At 41.5% G+C, this 20,896-nt stretch overlaps 1 protein-coding gene across 6 annotated transcripts in view; it reads right to left on the bottom strand.

The window, feature by feature from the left end:
• The window catches only part of dhrsx (dehydrogenase/reductase (SDR family) X-linked), a 333,567-nt gene that overhangs the window by 48,872 nt on the left and 263,799 nt on the right, over positions 1-20,896 (bottom strand). For all 6 annotated transcript variants that reach the window (XM_059646809.1, XM_059646807.1, XM_059646806.1 and 3 more), the window contains one exon: positions 14,964-15,171. In XM_059646809.1, the coding sequence (XP_059502792.1) occupies positions 14,964-15,171 (208 nt within the window). The remainder of the gene's footprint in view (positions 1-14,963; positions 15,172-20,896) is intronic.

Genomic DNA, 20,896 nt, shown 5'->3' on the forward strand with positions numbered 1-20,896 from the left:
CTAGTCCTGGCAGCGGTTATCAGTATCTGCCCTTGAGTCGGGAGCCTGGGCCTGGGGCCGCTGCTGAGTCCGACATCAGGGAGAGGCTGCAGGAATTGCGACTTTATCTCCCTGAAGCACCAGCGGACAGTGACAAGGAGGAGGAAGAGGGAGCAACTCCAAGCAGTCGGCAGTCTATATCCATGGACCCAGAACATGTGGAATCGGTGAAGAGGACCATGGCTGCAATCAAGATCCCAAGCCTGGGAGTCCCATCACGGGCCCAAGAATTCTCTAATGAACAATGGCAGTCTGTCATTCAACAAATAATAGAAACCAGGCGCTCAACATTGGCAGTAAACGAGGGGGGTCAGCAATGACCCTGGTTCTATTCTGCAGAATTCATATGATGACAAACCTGCAATTGTTATGCTGCCAGGCCTGAGTTTCTCCAGAAATCTGTTCCATTGTTACACCTGTCCTGGGAGTGTTTGATGGGGGAGATGCAGTGGAAGTTTTGCTTCAGTGTAAAATAGGTATCAAGCCCATGTGTATCTTTCCAGCATTACCAGCCTTGCAGTCTTGTGTAAACAAAGAATGTAAAACATTTGTTACATTTTTAATAAAATGCTGTTGAGACTATTTCTTAAAAAAAGAGGGGCGGCACGGTGGCTCAGTGGTTTGCACTGCAGCCTCACAGCACAAGGGACCCGGGTTCGATTCCAGCCTCGGGCGACTGTCTGTGTGGAGTTTGCACATTCTCCCCGTGTCTGCGTGGGTTTCCTCCGGCAGCTCCGGTTTCTTCCCACTGTCCAAAAATGTACAGGCTAGGTGGATTGGCCACGTTAAATTGCCCATAGTATTTAGGGGTATGTGGGTTATAGGGGGATGGGTCTGAGTGGGATCTATCAAGGGGCGGTGTGGACTTGTTGAGCCGAAGGGCCTGTTTCCACGCTGTAGGGAATCTGAATCTGAATCTAAACAGTGCCAAGGGGCAGAGGCTCCATCCACTGAAAGCTCCCAGCTGCTTCGGGGGTGGGGGGGGTGTGGTGGTGTGCAGGTCTTTATTGCTCAGCAGCGCCACCCAGGAGGCTGTGGTTGCTGCCAGCAGTGCACCCGCCTAATTGTTAATGGACTCACCTAGAACGAGTAAAGAAAATGAGTAAAACTGGCAAATAATGCATACTGGTCTCACTCGTCCTGCATTTCAAAATGGACGATCAGTACATTAATTTTAAGATATACCTGAATGTTTTTCTCCTCCTGACTTCTACCTCTGGGCAAGCAGAAGTAGGAAGAGGATTGTAGGATGTAAATTGAGGGAGCTGAGATTGACATCAAACACCTCTCCTTCCTGGTGCAAGGTCACTCGTACACCAACTAAATGCCTTTAAATAAGGGGCTCCCTAGAGTTAGCAAATAACCCTGACATGTTTTACTTTACACACTTCCTGCATAGTGAGTCTCTCACCCTGTGCCGAGCTTAGTCTCTGCTCACACATTTAAAAAGTCTCAACTGACATTAAGCACAGTCGGATTTTCAATCAGTACCTTATTAAGATGCAATTACCTCAGTGTCAAGCTTCTGGGCACAACAGCTAAGCTTAGGAATTTTGGAGTTCCTGGGGAAGCTTTGTTTACAAATATGTTTGTCTCTTTGCTTTCTGATTTTAGCATCCCCTGTTTGCAGTCAACAATCTGTGTTAACATTAATATACTGTCTGTCTGTGATGGCAATTGTCCTTGTTGATAAAATTGCATTCTGAAAGAACTAAGTAGTTATTGAATTTGAGAATACAGTCGACCCCATAAATTGACTGGGGTTAATTCATTAGCCTTCTAGGCTGGGGTGATTGGGGAAAGAAAAAATGTCAATGACCACTTTGACACATGTGGACGGCAGCTGAAGGTTGGCTGCTGTCTTGATTCCCATGATTCACCAGTGAAGTGCAGTCAGTTGAGGTACCAGAAAGTGAACACTGAGTGTGGAAACTGTTTCCAATGTATAGGAGTTTTAATGGGAAGAAATTAGATTTGACTTCGATCTAAGCTCAGCCAGAACCAGGGTTGGCATGGTGGCTCAGTGGTTAACACTGCCGTCTCACAGAGCCAGGGACCCGGGTTTAATTCCAGTCTCGGGTAACTGTCTGTGAGGAGTTTGCACATTCTCCCCATGTCTGCGTGGGTTTCCTCCAGGTGCTCCAGTTTCCTCCCACAACTCCAAAGATGTGCAGGCTAGGTGGATCGACTATGCTAAATTGTCTGTAGTGTTCAGGGGTGTGTGGGTTATTGGGTTATTGGGGGATGGGTCTGGGTGGGATGCTTCAAGGGGTGGTGTGGACTTGTTGGGCCGAAGGGCCTGTTTCCACACTGTAGGGAATCTAATCTAATCTAATCTAATAATACCATAAGAAATAGGAGCAGGAGTAGGTTGCTTGGCCTATCAAGCTTGCTCCACTGTTCAACAGGATCATGGCTGATCTAATACTACTCATGTCCACTGGCCTGCTGTTTCTTAATAATCCTTGATTCCCCATCTGATCAAGAATCTATCTCAGTATTAAACATTCACAAGATCTCTGCTCCCAAACCCTACTGTTTACTGAGGCACTAGGAAAGAGAACGATGGATGGATTTCGAAATGTCCTGCTCTCTCGCATCTGCCCAGATGTAATTGGTGAGCAGGCCTCAAAATACCCAAGGCATGGTTCTCACCTCAAATATTGAGATATTGAAGTCAGGGTAGAATCTCCAATGGGCGGTGAGTCAACCAGAGGGTGTTGATTTAAAATGACTGACTAAAGTAGAAAAAAAAAGGTTTCTCATACAACGACCAGATAGGATTGTGAAAGGTGCTGTTTGATATAGTGGTGGATACAGATTCAATTATAGCCTTGAAAAGATAAATACTGGAGAAAATGCTGCGGGGTGTGGAGAAAGAATAAAGCAAGTGAGTTTAACCGGGTTTTCTTTCAAAGGAATTGGTATAGATTTGATTATTTGAGTAACCTCTTTTTGTGTGATAACAGGCCATGGCGCTAAGTGATTGTTAATGGAAGATATATTGGCCTTAACCATAGTGGTATAATAAAAATCTGCTAATCCTCAATCTATGTCACATTAAGAATGTTGTAACTTCTATGAAAACCTTACCTCAGCGGGAAAGAAAATGTTGTGAAGACAACATACGGAAGTGACAGACAGATAGGTTGACTGAGTGGGCACAAATCTGGCAGAGTGAATATATGTGGGAAAATGTGAAGTAATTCATTTTGTCAGAAAGAATAAAAAAAAGCACAGTTTTACTTAAATGGAGAACAAATGCAGAATTCTGAGGTGTTCGGGTACATGAGTCACAAGTTAGAATGTAATCAAAAAGGCTAATCAAATGCTATCCTTTATGATGAGAGGAATTGAACATAAAAATAAGGGTGTTATATTTCAATTATAAAGGGAACTGGTCAGATTACATCTGAAACACTACGTACCGCTTTGATCTCCTTATTTAAGGAAGAATTGAAATGCATTGGAAGGGTTCGGAGGAGATATATTGGGTTAACACCCGGATGAGCGGGAGGTCTCTCATGAGGATAGGTTAGACAGGTTGGGATTGTCTCCACTGGAGTTTGGAACTGGAGGGTGGGTGACGTGATTGAGGTGTTTCAGGTCCTGCAAAATGTTCTTGACAATGTGGATATGGAAAGAATGTTTCCTCTTGTGGGTCAGTCAGCATGAAAAGTGCTGTTTAAAAATTAGGGTCACCATTTCAGGACTGAGATGAAGAGAATTTATTTTCTCTTAGAGGCCTGTGTGATGTTGGCACTCTCTGCTTCAGTGGATGATGGAGGCTGGATCATTGAATACTTTTCAGATAGAGGTGGATACATTCTTAGGAACATAGGAACAGGAGTAGACCATTCAACCTCTTGAGCACAGTCTACTATTCTAATAAGACCAAGGCTGATCTGTGGCCTAACTCCAAATACCCGTGTTTGGCTCATATACTTCTGCTTAACAAAAAAATTATCTATCTCAGATTTAAAATTAAATACTAATGCAACATCCATTGCCATTTGTGGATGAGAATTCTAAACATCTACCACCTTTGTTTGTAGAAGTGCTTCTCAACATCTATCCAGAACAGTCTGGTCCAAATTCTTGGTCTATGTCCGTGAGTTCTCGAATCCCCAGCAAGTGCAAACAGTTTACCTGTATCTACTCTGTCTTTTCCTGTTAATTTCTTTTAAGCAGGGGAGTCAAAGATTGTCTAACATAAATGGAAATGTGAATTCAAAACACAACAGCTGAGCCACAATGGTGTAGCAGGCTTGAAGGGCTGAATGGTCTATTCCTGCTCCCATATCACACATTTGCAAACATTAGTTTTAAAAGAGTGAATCACGACCTTAAGTGGAATGATAGTTCTTAACATTAACACTTTCTAAGCAACACTTTTCACTGTATTTTATAACAAGATACATGTGACAATAATTAAATAATTATTAATTGACAGTGCCAATAAAAATCTAGAGATTACATAGTCATTTATGAAACATGATCCCCAGCCAGAGACACAGTGGCCCAGATTTTCTTGTAAGATCAGGAAAATGAGATCTGGGTACATTTGTTCCTCTGAATTGCATATTGTGCCCTGTGTGTGATTTTACCCTGGATTGTTGCTTTCTTTCCGAACAGGATTTGCTTTGCAGTGCAGTTTATGGGATGATTTGGAGTGTGAGCTGACTGTCAGTGCAGAGGCAAGCTGTTTAGAAGGCCTTTCTCTAAGCTCAATCATATCTACCCAGCTGATCAATATTGCTTGTCGGTCTGTAAATCTCGTCTGAAGGCTCTTGTGGTGCAGTGGTAGCATCCGTACATCTGAGCCAGGAGGCACAGGTTCAAGTCCCAGCTGGCCCAATGGTGTTAATACCATCGCTGATCAGGTTGATTAAAAATATCGCTAAGCAGACTGAAGGACATGAGAAAACATGAAGTACACCTCACCTACATTCAGACTCCATGCCACTTCTATAATCCTTCAGATATTACCTGCAACCTCCATGTCCTCATGTATGCACCATAGCCACTGACTCTGTCCCTACAAAGTACAGTCCTCATGAGCCATTCAATAGCAATGAGAAATATTTTAAACGCAGGTATAAAAATAAGCCTGCAATAATGTAACAAAACTGTCTTTCCACAGTGCATCATTGATAGTCAACACAGACATAGGTCTATAGCATAGAACATAGAACATAGAACATAGAACAGTACAGCACAGAACAGGCCCTTCAGCCCACAATGTTGTGCCGACCATTGATCCTCATGGATGCACCCTCAAATTTCTGTGACCATATGCATGTCCAGCAGTCTCTTAAATGACCCCAATGACCTTGCTTCCACAACTGCTGCTGGCAACGCATTCCATGCTCTCACAACTCTCTGCGTAAAGAACCTGCCTCTGACATCCCCTCTATACTTTCCACCAACCAGCTTAAAACTATGACCCCTCGTGCTAGCCATTTCTGCCCTGGGAAATAGTCTCTGGCTATCGACTCTATCTATGCCTCTCATTATCTTGTATACCTCAATTAGGTCCCCTCTCCTCCTCCTTTTCTCCAATGAAAAGAGACCGAGCTCAGTCAACCTCTCTTCATAAGATAAGCCCTCCAGTCCAGGCAGCATCCTGGTAAACCTCCTCTGAACCCTCTCCAAAGCATCCACATCTTTCCTATAATAGGGCGCCCAGAACTGGACGCAGTATTCCAAGTGCGGTCTAACCAAAGTTTTATAGAGCTGCAACAAGATCTCACGACTCTTAAACTCAATCCCCCTGTTAATGAAAGCCAAAACACCATATGCTTTCTTAACAACCCTGTCCACTTGGGTGGCCATTTTAAGGGATCTATGTATCTGCACACCAAGATCCCTCTGTTCCTCCACGCTGCCAAGAATCCTATCCTTAATCCTGTACTCAGCTTTCAAATTCAACCTTCCAAAATGCATCACCTCGCATTTATCCAGGTTGAACTCCATCTGCCACCTCTCAGCCCATCTCTGCATCCTGTCAATGTCCCGCTGCAGCCTACAACAGCCCTCTACACTGTCAACGACACCTCCGACCTTTGTGTCGTCTGCAAACTTGCTGACCCATCCTTCAATTCCCTCGTCCAAGTCATTAATAAAAATTACAAACAGTAGAGGCCCAAGGACAGAGCCCTGTGGAACCCCACTCACCACTGACTTCCAGGCAGAATATTTTCCTTCTACTACCACTCGCTGTCTTCTGTTGGCCAGCCAATTCTGTATCCAAGCAGCTAAGTTCCCCTGTATCCCATTCCTCCTGACCTTCTGAATGAGCCTTCCATGGGGAACCTTATCAAATGCCTTACTGAAGTCCATATACACCACATCCACAGCTTGACCCTCATCAACCTTACTAGTCACATCCTCAAAAAACTCGATAAGGTTTGTAAGGCATGACCTACCCCTCACAAAGCCGTGTTGACTGTATTTGATCAAGCCATGCTCTTCCAGATGGTCATAAATCTTATCCCTCAGAATCCTTTCTAACACCTTGCAGACGACAGACGTGAGACTTACCGGTCTATAATTGCCGGGGATTTCCCTATTTCCTTTCTTGAAGAGAGGAATTACATTTGCCTCTCTCCAGTCCTCAGGTACGACTCCAGTGGAGAGCGAGGATGCAAAGATCTTCGCAAGTGGCGAAGCAATTGCATTTCTCGCTTCCCAAAGCAGCCGAGGACAAATCTGATCCGGATAGAAAAATACCCTTCAGCCTTTTGAGTTTGCACTAAGCAAAAACAGCCACCAACTATTCCAATCCCCTTTATAGCCTTGGCCCATAGCCTTGCATGCCTTGACATTGCACCTGTATATCTAAATGCATCTTAACTGTTATGAAGGTTTCTGCCCTTACCACCCTTACAGGCAGTGAGTTCCAGAATCCTCCCACCTGTGAATGAAAACCAGTTTCCTCACATTCCCTCTAAAACCCCTGCCCCCTTACTTGAAATCTATTCCTCCTGGTCATCAGTTCCTCCATCAAAAAGAAATCTTCCCTCCTGTCTATGTCCCCCTATAATTTTATATATTTTAATCATGTCTTCCCTCAGTCTCCTCTCCTCTAGGGAAAAAAAAGGCTATCCAATCTCTTGTCAGAACTAAACTCGCCAGCCCAGGCATATTGCTAAAACAGTTCTTACAGGAAAAAATGTTAATCCTTTATGTAACGATTCACTTCTGTCAGCAAATAGTCATACACTCAGAAACTACCTCAAAGGCTGATTATGTTATTATAGGATCATAAAATCCCTGTGGTGTAGAAGCAGGCTATTTGGTTCATCGAGTCCACTTGACAGCATTCCACATAGACCCACCCCATCCCTGTAACCTTGCATTTCCTATGACTAACCCACCTAGCTCACTCATCCCTGAGCACCATGATGCAACTTAGAATAGACAATCAGACATGGGGATAATGTGCAAACTCCACACAGATGGTTGCAAGAGGTTGGAACTGAACCCTGGGTCACCAGCACTGTGAGGCAGCAGTGCTAACCACTCAGGCACCGTGCTGCTCTCCGGCCTGATAAAACTGTCAGACATTTCCCTGACAGCTGTGTCAGCAGCACTGAATATGTTATTACATTTTTGGAATTCTGATACATATTTATAATGGCCACAATTATCAAAGTCTTATTGCAACTGTAAGAGCTGAGGTTAAAAGAATACATGTCCTGTTCATTTCAAAGAAATTGAGGAGAGTAGGTACTCAGAATTTTGGGAAACTCCTAATTTTGAGTAGTCAGTATTGAATGGATATTCTGTGCAATAAATTCCCAAAGCCAAACATAACAATAAGAGTTTACCATCACAAATTGCTACAATTTTTAAATGTATTATGGCATTTTCTCCAAAGATAAAAGGGCTGCATTGCATATTAAATGTACACAATGGTGGTTTATGTAATGGCTAACTTACCTTCACTGACAGCCCTACCATGAATTACCATATAAAAATGCGTTGAATTTCAATACAGTGTCTAACCATAATATTTTACACTTAATCTTTCAGAATATTGTACATATATTATAGGCTTCTCCAGTGCTCCTGAAGGAGGTGGCTTTTAAAACCCACACCAGCACACAACACCAGCGGATGACAGGAAAGTCAATTTCCAGTGGTCCTCACAATAGAGTTCTATACTCAGAAGAAATTCCTCTAAATTTTATACTTGAGGTTTTTCTAACCAACAAGGCGACACAAGAGTGGTACGGGAGAATGTTTCTTGACTGCATAAAAAGCAAATTCTGCAATTCGCAACCTGATTCCTAACTCTAATGGGAAACAATCCAAACCAATAAATCAGTGGACGTCTTTGAACATGAAGCTTACTTTCAATGTCATTGCACTGGCTCCATTCCCAACTTGAAGAGAACTATTGACAATATTGTCATGAATGAAAAAGCAAACCTACAACCTTTGAACAGAATGTCCTTCTTTTCACAGGCAGCACCTGCCATCTGTATTATTTTGGCCAGCCTAATCTTGACTATTTACACTGTAAGTTAAGAGACTATCAGGTGCATTAATTGTATGAAGTTAGACAGCAATAATTAAATTGTTGACTTCCTTCAGCTCCCATTGGGTCCTATTAGTCTCTGCAAATGGTGCCCATGTTTAGCATGTCTGGTCTAAGATAATTGTTTAGCTAACCATAACGGTCTACCATGAAAGTACTGTTTATGACTATGGTATATGCTTATGAAAGTGAAACTGTGCAAAAATTCCCCAAGGGCTAATATTTAAAGCTTATAAAAATCAATGCTGAGGAATCAGACAGTTTTGATTTTAGGCAACCAGTTATGACTGCAGTTAAGTGTAAATTGTTTCAGAGATAGTAGGAAATGCAGATGCTGGAGAATCTGAGATAACAAGGTGTACAGCTGGATGAACACTGCAGGCCAAGCAGCATCGGAGGAGCAGGAAGGCTGACATTTCGGGCCGAGACCCTTCTTCAGATCTAGGCCTGAAACGTCAGCCTTCTTGCTCCTCAGCCTGCTGTGCTCATCCAGCTCTACTCCTTGTTATCTCAGTTATGACTGCATGTGCCTTTAGTTGAAATACAGCAAGCAGGTTTCTCTCACACTGCTCCATTTATAAACGAGTCCTCACTATAGCATCCTTGCTCTGTTTTGCATTTTTTGCCCAGCCAGCTGAACCTCTCTTAAGTGAGATCAGTTCCAGATTATGGGAGCATTGTTATGGGCCTTGATCATGGATTTGGATTTTCCTTTACATAAGACCCATAATAGTAAATAAAAGGGAACTTGCTTCTTGCTTTTGTTTGAAAGCAATTTTTAACCCAGAGTCACTCAGTGTGACCACTTGACTTGGTTTGATTCGTTTGACTGCAGGTGATCAACATATTCCTTAAGGAGAAAGCCTTTTTGAAAAATATTTAGGAAAAGCAAAAAATTGTTTTGGAGATTCAGTTCCAATACCTGCTTTATCAACACTTCTTTTAATAGCTTCCATCTACAGAAACCAATGTGATATATCTCTTAGATATATTTCTATTTCCTATATTTCTCCAATAAACCAACATTCGACTCCACTACTCCTTTAGTCCTTCTGTCTCTGAGCTTCCAAGTTCTGAATTGCAATGTAGTGAACAATCAGGTGTATTTTCAACTGCCAGCTATTCAGCTGTGACAATTTCCAATTATTCCATTAAGCCTGAATTTCAACCTGTAACAAATTAGGGCATTTGAGTATCAATGTTATATTGCCTATTTTCACTCACTTTCTCTTTATATTTGAAGCTGGACGCAAGATTAAATTTCAGCGTTAATTAATCCGTTTTGTAATTTTAATTGCCTGCTCCAGTACCAGGCTGACCTCTCCATCCTTCACTGGTCTGATCAAATTGAGTGGAAGTCCAACCAACAACACCACATCTTTTAATAAGGAGCTTTACAAGCTTCTAGACTTTTGAGATTATTTCCAGGACATAACCATTGCAGGCATGGAGAAATAAGCAGAGGACTTGCCCTAACTATCAAATATTCTTCTTCTGGTTTTGGATTGTTGCTGTTACTTATGACGCTTGACTGCCTTTTGTTTCTCCACTTGTTCCCATTACATCTCACTATCAGCTTCTTGTTATTTATCTTTGCTGCCTCCATTCTATAACAGCCCATGCCTTTTATTCTTTCAGTTGTAGACTTGCTTGTCGCACCAGCGTGTTTGGTTGCAGATGTTTTGTCACCTTGCTAGGTAACATTGACAGTGCACTTCTGGTAAAGTGTTGGTGTTCTGTCCCGTTTGTTATTTATATGCCTCAGTTTTGCTTCATTTTGGGCAGTTCTGTAAGGTCCTAGCTTGGAGATGCACTTCTAAAGCAGCACTCCTGAGAAGAGGAAAATATAGTGAATTTGGATTATCTTAGAGTAAGGACTTAGTGATATCCCCAGACTTGGGCACTTTGGGATAAAACCCTGAGCAGGACTTGAAGCTAAGTTTGTTTTAACTCAAATGTATGATAGATCCAGAAATAAGCTATCAGAGGTTCCAGGAGTCAAAGTCATAGTTACCTTAAACCTGTTAAAGTTTAGAGGAAGGGTGTGAGAAAAATACAGGGTTGCTCTTGGGTACTGGAGAACTTTTCTCAGTTTGACAGCACCATATTAAAACAAAAACACAGCAGACTATTATCCATTAAGGTAGATTTCAATTTGGGATTGGATTTGTCTGGTAATAGCATCTTCTGAGTTCATAACCCAGTCTGGTATCTGGAGTCCTATTTCAGCTACTTCATACAAAATATTGGTCAGGCCACATTTGGTGTACTGTGTACAATTCTGGTGGCCATGCTATAGGAAGGATGTTATTAAACTGGAAAAAGTGTGATAAGGATTTACAAGGATTTTACTGAGATGGGAGGCTGGTGAATCATAAGGACAGGCTGGATAGGCTGGGACTTTTTTCCCTGGAGCATAGGAGGCTGAGGGGTGACCTTTTAGATGTTTACAAAATCATGAGGGACACAGATAAGGTGAATAGCCAAAGTCTCTTCGCTAGGGCAGGGGAGTTCACAGGCTGACAGTTATCTGACCTTCTCAAACCGTATTTCTTTTGCTTTCATGAGCTCAGATTTATTGGGCAAAACTTCTTTTTTAATCTCTGCAGGAAGAAATCCACTTACTGTCCCTTTTCCCTGGCATGTGTGGTTGCATTTTGTACGTTTTATGACCTATTCAGTTGGGTAAATATTTGTATTTTCGTATTAGAAACTGAGTGTGTTGACCAGCTTTCAATCTTAGTATAATGATTATTTGATAATAAAACAATAATTTTGTGTTTATTGAAACAAACTGGTTGGTGTACCTGTTTATTCTAAGACTAATTTAGAGAAAGCTTATTGAGGGAACCTGATTAAACAATTAAATTTATGCACTAACACATGGAGCAGTGAGGCCAGAGGACATTTGTCCCATTTCAGTGAAAACAGTTTCTCCCCCTCTCAGTTTCAACAGTGGCTTGAAAGCTGCTGCATCTCAAACCTTCTTCCATTTTCAAGGAAAGGTCAACAATGCAAAACTTTGTTTCTCTTGACAGAGGCTTCCTGAGCTGCTGAATATTTCCAGTATTTATGGCTATATCTCGGGTTTCTACATCCCTGGCATTTTGCTCTTGAACTAGAATGAAAATGGAGCAGAGAGGGTTAAGGATATGAAGCTTATTCCGATTTAAAGCTCGCAGTACAACTCCTGCCAGTAAATATGACAACAGCTGTCTTACATCATGTGTTACTGGGACAGAATACACAAGAGGGGTGCAGACTAGTCCCTACATCAAAACAGCTTTGTTCCTGTGGGTTTATACTGAATGTGGAGCACGTTTGCAGCTTTGTAAGACACGAACACAGACAGCCAATCTTCTTTTAAATTATAATCTGAAGTAATTTAATAGATGTCTCCTGCTCCTTACCATTTACTGAGGTCTAAGTAGAGAATTCAGATACCTGCACTTGTTGTCAGGAAAGGCAATGGCATATCAGAATGACACAGATGATTTTCATTTGAAACTAAAAGTAATGTACTAAAGCTAGGTGATTATATAAGTATTTCAAATCAACTGGCATGAAGTTGGGTTCACTTTATTTGGAGTGGATTATGTGGATTTTAAAGTGACGTCACTAACTTGGAATGGAATTGACAGTGCTGATGGAGTAATAGTGATAAAGTGGAAATGATATTCAGCCAGCAGCCCAGAACCTCAAGCTAATGTCCTGAGGGTTCAAATCCTACCATGACAGATGGTACAATTTGAATTCAATAAAATCTGGAATTAAACACTCGTCTCATGGTAACCATGTAACCACTATTGATGATTGTAAAAATCCATCTGATTCACTAATATGGGAATAAAATCTACCATCCTTACCTGGTCTGCTGTACCTGCAACTCCAGACTCATAGCTTTGACTGACACTAATTGCCCTCTGGCAATAGAGATGGGTAATAAATGCTGACCCAGACAGCAGCCCCAAATTTCATGAATGAATAAAAAAAGTTACAAATTGAAAGACTCAGGTAGTAGGGGGCCCAAGACAACAGTCATTGACAACAGTTGGCATTAATAGAGTCTTTAATACAGTGAACATAGTGCTTCACAGCAGCATGAGCTTAGAAATGTTGACTTACATAAGGAAACAGGACAGATGACTGAAAGGTTAGACAAAGACTTGGACTAGAAGAAAAGTCTTAATGGGGCAAAAAGAAATATAGAGGCAGACATTTAGGGAGATACTTCCAGAAGTAATCTAAAGACCAGACACTGAAGGGTGGAGATTTTAAAATGAGGTTTGTTCATGAAGCCAAGCTTGGATAGAAGCAGGCACCTTACAATGTTGTGGACTAGGAAAACTACAGAGATTGCGAGGAATGAGGAAATGGAGGAGTTTGAAAGCCAGGATGAGAATTTTAACATGTAGAACAGGGCCAGGATTTAATGTGGGTGACAGGGGCCTGACTCACTGTGAAGAACCATAACAGTCTCGTGTCAGTCATCTCCATGAGACTTGGTGCTATTTCATTCCAATCAGCCACTCAACTGGCCAATGCCGGACCTCCCTTTCGATTGAGACCACAGTGATGTAGAAATGCTGCCCCTGTGAGTTGCTGGTTAATCTGAGTCATCACCAGTATCCAGCACAGCCAGCTGGTGCTTCTACAGTGCAGACTAACAGGAGGATGACTGATGGGCCCCACAGAGAACTGACTGTAGGTGAATGAGCCCTGTGGAGGAGAGGGGGCCAGCAAAGTGAGAAAGTGGAAGTTGGAAGTAAAGACTGGGATCTGACTGCTGCCTGCCAACCATGTAAAAGTTCTCCTTGCTGAGATCCAGTAGGGTTTTCCAGGTGGCCTTCCCAGATGACAAGACCTGTGCCAGCCCATTGGTTCAATACCAGTGGCAGGGACAGGGGCAGGAGATCCTTGGGGGTTTCAACTGGTTTCTGGACATGAAGGTCACATGAAAGCCTTCCCACTTGGAATTAATCAGGTGGAGGCAGGAAGGCAGTGGGATCACTATCCTGCATCCTTCCTTCCGATCTCCTGACTCCAAAGTCACCCGAAGGGAAAGGGTGACATTCCATGCCAATGCTCGAACAGGGGATTTCTTTTCCTGGAAAGCCAATGCAGCTAGGTGATGAGTTAACAAGAAAGCCCAATGGCATGGTCAATTCAAATTAGGATGCTAGGTAATTGAGAGAGGAAGGATTAAAAATGAGAAGAGAAAGCTGAGGTTGTACATCAACAGCTTTGGAGATACTGAGCTTTTTACCCTCTTCCATTTTGTTCAAATTCCTCTGCTTTTATTTTGGAGAGCTCGGGAGATTCATTTTAAAAAATTCTGATTCATTTGTGTTTTGCAATTGCTTCACTGCGGTCTAAATATTCACGGAGAGATAGATTGAAATTGTTATTCTACAAGCACTTGCAGTTCCCCAACGCTCACAAAATGACACTCTGATTATTTGTGCTGTGACTTGAATACACTAAGACCTATGGGGTAACACTTGCAAAGCAACCACTATGAGAGCAAACACCTCCTGAGTGTAACATAATGGAATCAGCTTACACCTTATTAAAGTAGTAAGTGGCGCAGAGGCTGGGTGGAAATTATGGTATAATTTATCTTTCGTGTACTCTGTTCTGTCGTCCATTCTTGCTGTCAAGTCATTCCCTGTTCGGACATGAAAGACAGAACGCACACAGCTCCGTGACAAAGACTGTATTGTTGTTTTATAAGAGTGTGTGTAAAATATTAACTCATCTATATTCATCAAACGTCTCCAGTCTGCTTTACAGCTGCTCTGTTCAAGCTGTAACAGGTAAACAACATGCTGGTAGAAATCCTCCACAGTCACATTAAGAATTCTTGTGCAGCAATTTTGTAAATGCCTTTGCGTTGTTCTTTCCATTTGCTTTTTCTAGCAAACTAGAGGAGACATCTACCACTGGAAATAGTGACCATAAGAAACCATCAAAGATACATTCAGGAATATTGGAATGGGAGTCAGTCACTCAGCCTCTTGAACCTTGTCCACCCATTGCATTAGACAATGGCCAATCCGTTCCTTAATTCCATCTGCTTGCTTCTGTAACCTTGCCCAACAAAAATTCACTAATCTCAGTTTTCACATTCCCAACTGACCACTCTAGCCTCGACATCATTTAGTGATTTACATAAGGAAGGGATTTCTAACACCATTCCTAGGTCTAATCTTTTGCTATCCCATACATACAAACAAATAATTACATTGGGAGGAAATGATGCACTATGATGGACAGCTCTAAGTTTCAAGTGCACGCCTACTGAATCATCCACTGAAGTATATTCCAAATAAACCCATTCAGCAGCAAAGGCAGAAATACAAATGCACCGTATTCATACCTGCTTTGCAAATCATTGAAGTTTAGCTCGCCAATGTAATGGGTGGCTGAAGAAACAGTGATAATTCGAGCGTTACGATCATGGCTCCCAGATTCCCTCAGGGTATCCAGAAGAAGACGGGTCAGCAAGAAGTGTCCAAGGTAGTTCACACCAAAGTGCTCTTCAAATCCATCTGCAGTGCTTCTCTGAGGCACCAGCATCACTGCTGCTGAAACCGAAAGGTGAAACATGTTGAGTAACAAAAGAACTATCACAGGAATGTCATGTTTGGTCCATTCTTGGAAACTGGGCTGTGGATTTGGGGAAGGGGTGGTGGGTGGTAACAGAGGAGCTGGCCATGTAGCTCAGAGCACAGGGCAAGGTGCATCATGGACACTGTTTGTGTATTTAAGGTTAAGGGCAACATCCCCTCTAACCTCCTAGAATCCGCTCTGAGGGACCACGCACTGCATTTGGTGTGCTGACACCACTCAGCATTGATTCCCATTCCAGAGGTTGCTGTTGTACACGGACAGACAGAGGAATTACAAAGTAGTTGGAACACCAGCTGAGGGGAGAGGAATATTCCGGAATTGTTCATTCCCTCAGTGATTTTTTTTGCTTCTCCCAGGATAAATTATCCCTGATCAGGAGTAGGCCATTCATCCCAGTAAATTTAAGGCCATTCATTTATCCCAATGTCCCTTACCACACTCTTTCTGTATTCCCCATTGTCATTGGTATCCATATATCTATTGATTTCTGTCTTGTACATGCTCAATGTTTTAACTCCATAATCCTGTGGGGGAGGGAATTCTAAACATTCACCAATCTCAGAGTGAATAAATTCCAACTTATCTTGCTTTTAAATGCCTATGCTTCATTCAAAGATCATAACTCCTGGTTCTGGACTGAACTTTCAGGATAAACATCTTACCTACACACACCCTGAAATGTCCTCTAAGTATTCTCCATGTTTCAATAAGATCACTTCTCATTCATCAAAATTCTAGACACAATGGTGACCTTAGCTGTTTCAGGAATCAAAACTGTGCTTTTGGCATCTCTCTGCATTGCAAAGCAACGATCCGATCAACCGAGCTAATCCTCTACGGTTCGCTATGGCAAGTATATCCTACTTTAGATAAGAAGTCCAAATCTGTACACAATACTGCAGATGTGTTCTCACAATGGTGATACACAATGGCTATGCAGCAAGGTTCCTTTGCCTCAGAACTCGGATTATGTTATATGAAGACCAACTTACCATTAGCCTTCCCTCACTAATTATTGCACCTGCATACTAGCTTTTAATGGCTCATCAACCCAGGTCACTTTGGACAAAAAAATTCCCAACCTCTGGCCATCTAAGAAATATTCTCTCTTTCCTCTGGACCAAGGTGGATAACTTCATGCTTATTCATATTATAGCTGATCTGCCAAGTTCTTGCACAGTATTTGTCAAGAACCACTGAGCCATCTTCCCCACAAATTATATTCTCAACTACTTTTGCATATGCGAACTGTGAAATATTATATTTGTTTCCCACATCCAGATAATTATTATGGAACAAACCAGACACCTCTCAAAACATATTAAAAAGGTAGCCTCGACTCTCATTTTTCCTTACAATAAAGATAAATATGAGGTGCTGTGTTCCAGATGCAATTCATTTGGTCAAACAACTTGACATTAAGCAAAACACAATTTATTCAAATACCACAGTTAAAATACAACAAAAGAAACAGGAACTTGGAATAACTTAGTTCTAACAGAAAACTTATCAGAATAATACATAGAGTAACTGTTACTAATTAACTTTTCCAATATAGTAACATCCCATAACCACACCCTTGGAAAATTCAGAACACAGATTGTTGCACATGCAACTCCCGCAGAGAGTTTATGGCTGTAACCAAGCAAAGAAAAGAATAGCTTTCACTTCTTCAAGACCCCAACAGCAACTCCTGAAAGCTAAACCTGTCAGCCCTGGTTCTGAGGGTGGGAGCTTAACCACACCCGTTCAGGTTGCTTCTATTGTTTCAGCTTTGAAAAAGAAGCCCAAGGCTTCACAAGTTGGTTATGTTTCCATCTATCCCCCAATCTATCCCTAAAAGAAACCAGGACAAAACACACCTCTTGAAGTCACAGCATTATCGCATCATGTTTACAGACTGTGAACGGCTATGGCCCTAACACTGATTCTTACAATATCCCAATAGTAACTGCTTTACATGCTGAGAATGATCCATTTATCCCTGCTTCTTCATTCCCTTCCATCAATCAATCCTCAATTTATGCTAGTGATAATAAAGCATCATAGATCACTGTTCCCTTATTAGATGTCTAATGGGTTAGCCTAGTAGACACAGAGAAGTGTAAAATGAGGTGACAATTTGATATTCCTCTCACACCACTGCCCAAAATTAACTTCATTCCCCACCTTTTGATTCCAGCATATGGCAAACAATTTTAAGATTCTGGTCAGGATTTGGAGATTGAATATCAAAGGAGAACAAGTTTCAGATCTCCAATTTGCAAGTATAGGCTCCAAGCATCAGAGTTCTTTCAGAGAAATCCACAGGGTTTTTTTTTCATAATGTAATGTAAATGCAGGCAGAGAGGATGTTTGAAATATTTAGATTAGAAAGGATCCAAGTAAACATTACTGAAAATAGATAGGGATGATTGGATTTGTGGATGTGGCATTAGATGTAGAAATATTTAATTCATACTGTATTGTCTGCAACAAGTTGCATGGACATGGTAAGTGTGAAGTCATCACATTCATTTTAGAAAGCACTTGAAACGTTTGGACAGAATAAGAATTTTCTATTTATAAAGTTGCTAGCTCCTTGTGATTGTGATGTGTCATCAACAGCCATGAATCTTGAGCTGGCTTGGTTTATGGATGGAGAGAGGAATTTTCTGAACTATTTTAGGAAATAGATCCAGCATTTTGTTTATATTTTTTGCCTTTTCCAGGAGATAGTATGGTTTAGGAGTTGGTGAGTTGCAATCCCTTCCTTCATTTATTGATGTTGTAAATTAGAAACAGAATGTTAGGGTTAGCTTTACCATGGAAATGGGCCGCCATGGACATCATTTACAAACAGGAAGACTTTTACCCAAATGGTAACCCAGAATGCAAGGCTAATGTTCTGAGGATATGGGTCTAAGTCCCACCATGGCATATTTTACAATTTGAATCCAGTAAGTATCTAGAATGAAAACAAAATTAAAATTGAATAAAAGAAAAACTACTGCAATGGTGATCATGTGACCCGCTATTGATTGTAGTGAAGTCATGTGATTCTACAGTATTGTTCAGGAAACCTGCCATCCTTACCTAGTCTGGCCTATGTGACTCCGGACCCACAGCAACATGGCCGACTCTTAATTGCCCTCTGGGAAAACAGGGATGGGTAATAAATTCTAGCAGGACCAGTGACACCCAGATCCCATGAATGAATGAAGAGTTGTATACCAACTGCTTTCTACAGAGGAGGAAAGTCCATATCCATTACACTCTCACCCGATGACTAACCCCACGCCCATTCCCAGAGCCCCACAGCCACCGCCTTGGGAATGAAAGTATGGTGAATGGGCAGCCTTTTTAAATGACCAGGTCTGTCAAGTTGGCAAATATACCAGTTCAATCATTCCAAGAAATTCAGCTCTCAGTGTCTGGTCCTTGATGCATTGTGAGTAAATGTTGAAGATTACTTGATTGCTGTAATGTGGTTTGGGACATCCAGGGAACGTGAGGATTTTACAGAAATGCCAGTGCTTCTTTCTTTGCTTTCTAATCAAGAATGCCCAACTCAAAACTGGTCAGGTGATTATCTGAAGTCAATACTGCCACCAGCTAAATTGAAATAAACAAAGAATTATCGATCCACCTCTCAGAAGACAGAACTGATCAGACAAAGAAGCATTATCTCAGCCAATGTAGGTGCAGAGCTGGCAAACAGACCACGGTGGTGACAACTATGCCCTCACATGAACCAAGAAATACCCCAGCAATTCTCAACCAACTGCTTGGGAGTCAACCGAAGGGTGACACAGGTCAAAGCCTTCACTCTCTCCCTCTCTCTTTTCACAGCATGGTATCTACCTGACAATGTGGAAATTGCCAGGATGTAAGCAGGAAAAATCTAAACTAGTCAATTGCAGTCTACTCTCAATCATCAGCAAACTGTTAGAAGGGATGGGCTGAAGGGCTGTACTGTATGATTCCACAGATCATCTGTAACGTCAATATAGCAACAACAGGCTCAGTCTGAGTTATAGATTCTGAGTCACCCTAGGTAAAGCCCTACTGGAAGTGCCTTATTTTTAATCAATGTCTTCAGGGATGTAATTATCCACCTCCGAAGCAGGTGGGACTTGAACCTAGGCCTTCTACTAAAAGCTAGTGACACTAATACTGCAAAAGCTGTGTCCTGTTGGAAAAGGAAAGAGAGGACAGGATTGGGTTCAGTTGTGAACAGATTCACGATTTAAGTTTAGTGATGAAGAATGTCTGTTTGGTGAGTGAATGGACAGTTCCTACTGTTTAACTAAAGAGTAGGCATAAATGCATCAAAGCAAACCTTCAACTTTGTTAGTACAAACTATTGCCCAACTTATCTTTTTTTAACTCCTTTCCATCTTTTAACAGTTAGACAAAGCTGAAACTCACAAATCCTCCAGTATAACCGATAGACTTTGGCTACATTGTGCTAAACCATGTAGCTACATAGAAACAGTCATTTCTATCATTTGTATTATCGCTGCTGTTATAATGGCAAAAGTCTTTCTATGCTTGATTATTCCTATAACACTTTCACCATCTGCAAACTTAATATCATTCAGAGCTCAGGTGCTTATTCCTAGCTCACAGCAAGTCACCCATCATCCTTTCACTCACTAACCTTCTTCTTATTACATACATAACAATAAAGAGTAGGCCATTCAGCCCCTTGACCGTGCTCTTCCATTTGATAAGATCGGGCTGATCTGACAGCGGTCTCAATTCTGCTTTCTTGGCTACTGCTATAATCTTCGATTCCCTTGATAATCAAAACCTGTCCAACTCAGTTTTTAAAATATTCAGAATCCTTGCCTCCAGTGATTTCTGGTGAAGAGAATTTCAAATTCCTGCTTTTGTTGATCCTGATGAACAGACGCTGTCATAATTAACAACATTGTTGCTTTTAATCACTGTGCCTTCAGCTGTCAAAGCTTTGGAATTCTTTCCCTAAACCAAACCCTTGCTAATTCTTTATCCTCCTTTAACACACACCTTACTCTCAAGCTTTTGGCCATCTGCTCTATAATCGCCTTTTGTAGCTCAGTTTTATGCCCACCAGTGAAAGATCTTAGAATACTTTATCATATTAAAGATGCTGTTTAAATACATGTTTTGTGGTAAAAAGGTTCTGAATCATTCAGCTCTTCCCAGAAAATCTAATGGAATTCAATGCTCTGTGGGTGGCAAAACAATATTATACTGTATCTCCAGATCACTTAGCACCAAATGTAATATATAGTTATAAAATACTGATCAATTTCTTACTGGGTACAGAAATTGTAGGCCGAGAGAGGAAAGAAAACAGAAATGCTCAACAGGTCAGGCAGAGAGAAGTAAAGTTAGCACTTCAGGTCAATGAACTTTTTATTAGACTGGAAAATGTTAGACGTTCAATAGATTTGACTTCTGTTAAGTGTTGTGGCTGTGTATACCGGAGCCATCTGAGATGCTTTGTAAAGGTTTCTTCTGATCAGTATCAGTTTCAGATACCAACTGGAGAGGGATGTCCAGACAAAGACTTTGGCAGAAGAGAGGCTCAGTCTGAATAAACAGAGTGGGTTTATTAAATAGTACTTAACAGCTGGTTACATTACATCTGGGTTACATGAGAGTGTCTAGTGAGAGCTCAGGCTTTGTGAGAGTTCAGGCTTTATTTAA

This window comes from Stegostoma tigrinum, chromosome 6 (genome assembly GCF_030684315.1).
Source record: "Stegostoma tigrinum isolate sSteTig4 chromosome 6, sSteTig4.hap1, whole genome shotgun sequence".
Taxonomy (NCBI): Eukaryota; Metazoa; Chordata; class Chondrichthyes; order Orectolobiformes; family Stegostomatidae; genus Stegostoma; species Stegostoma tigrinum.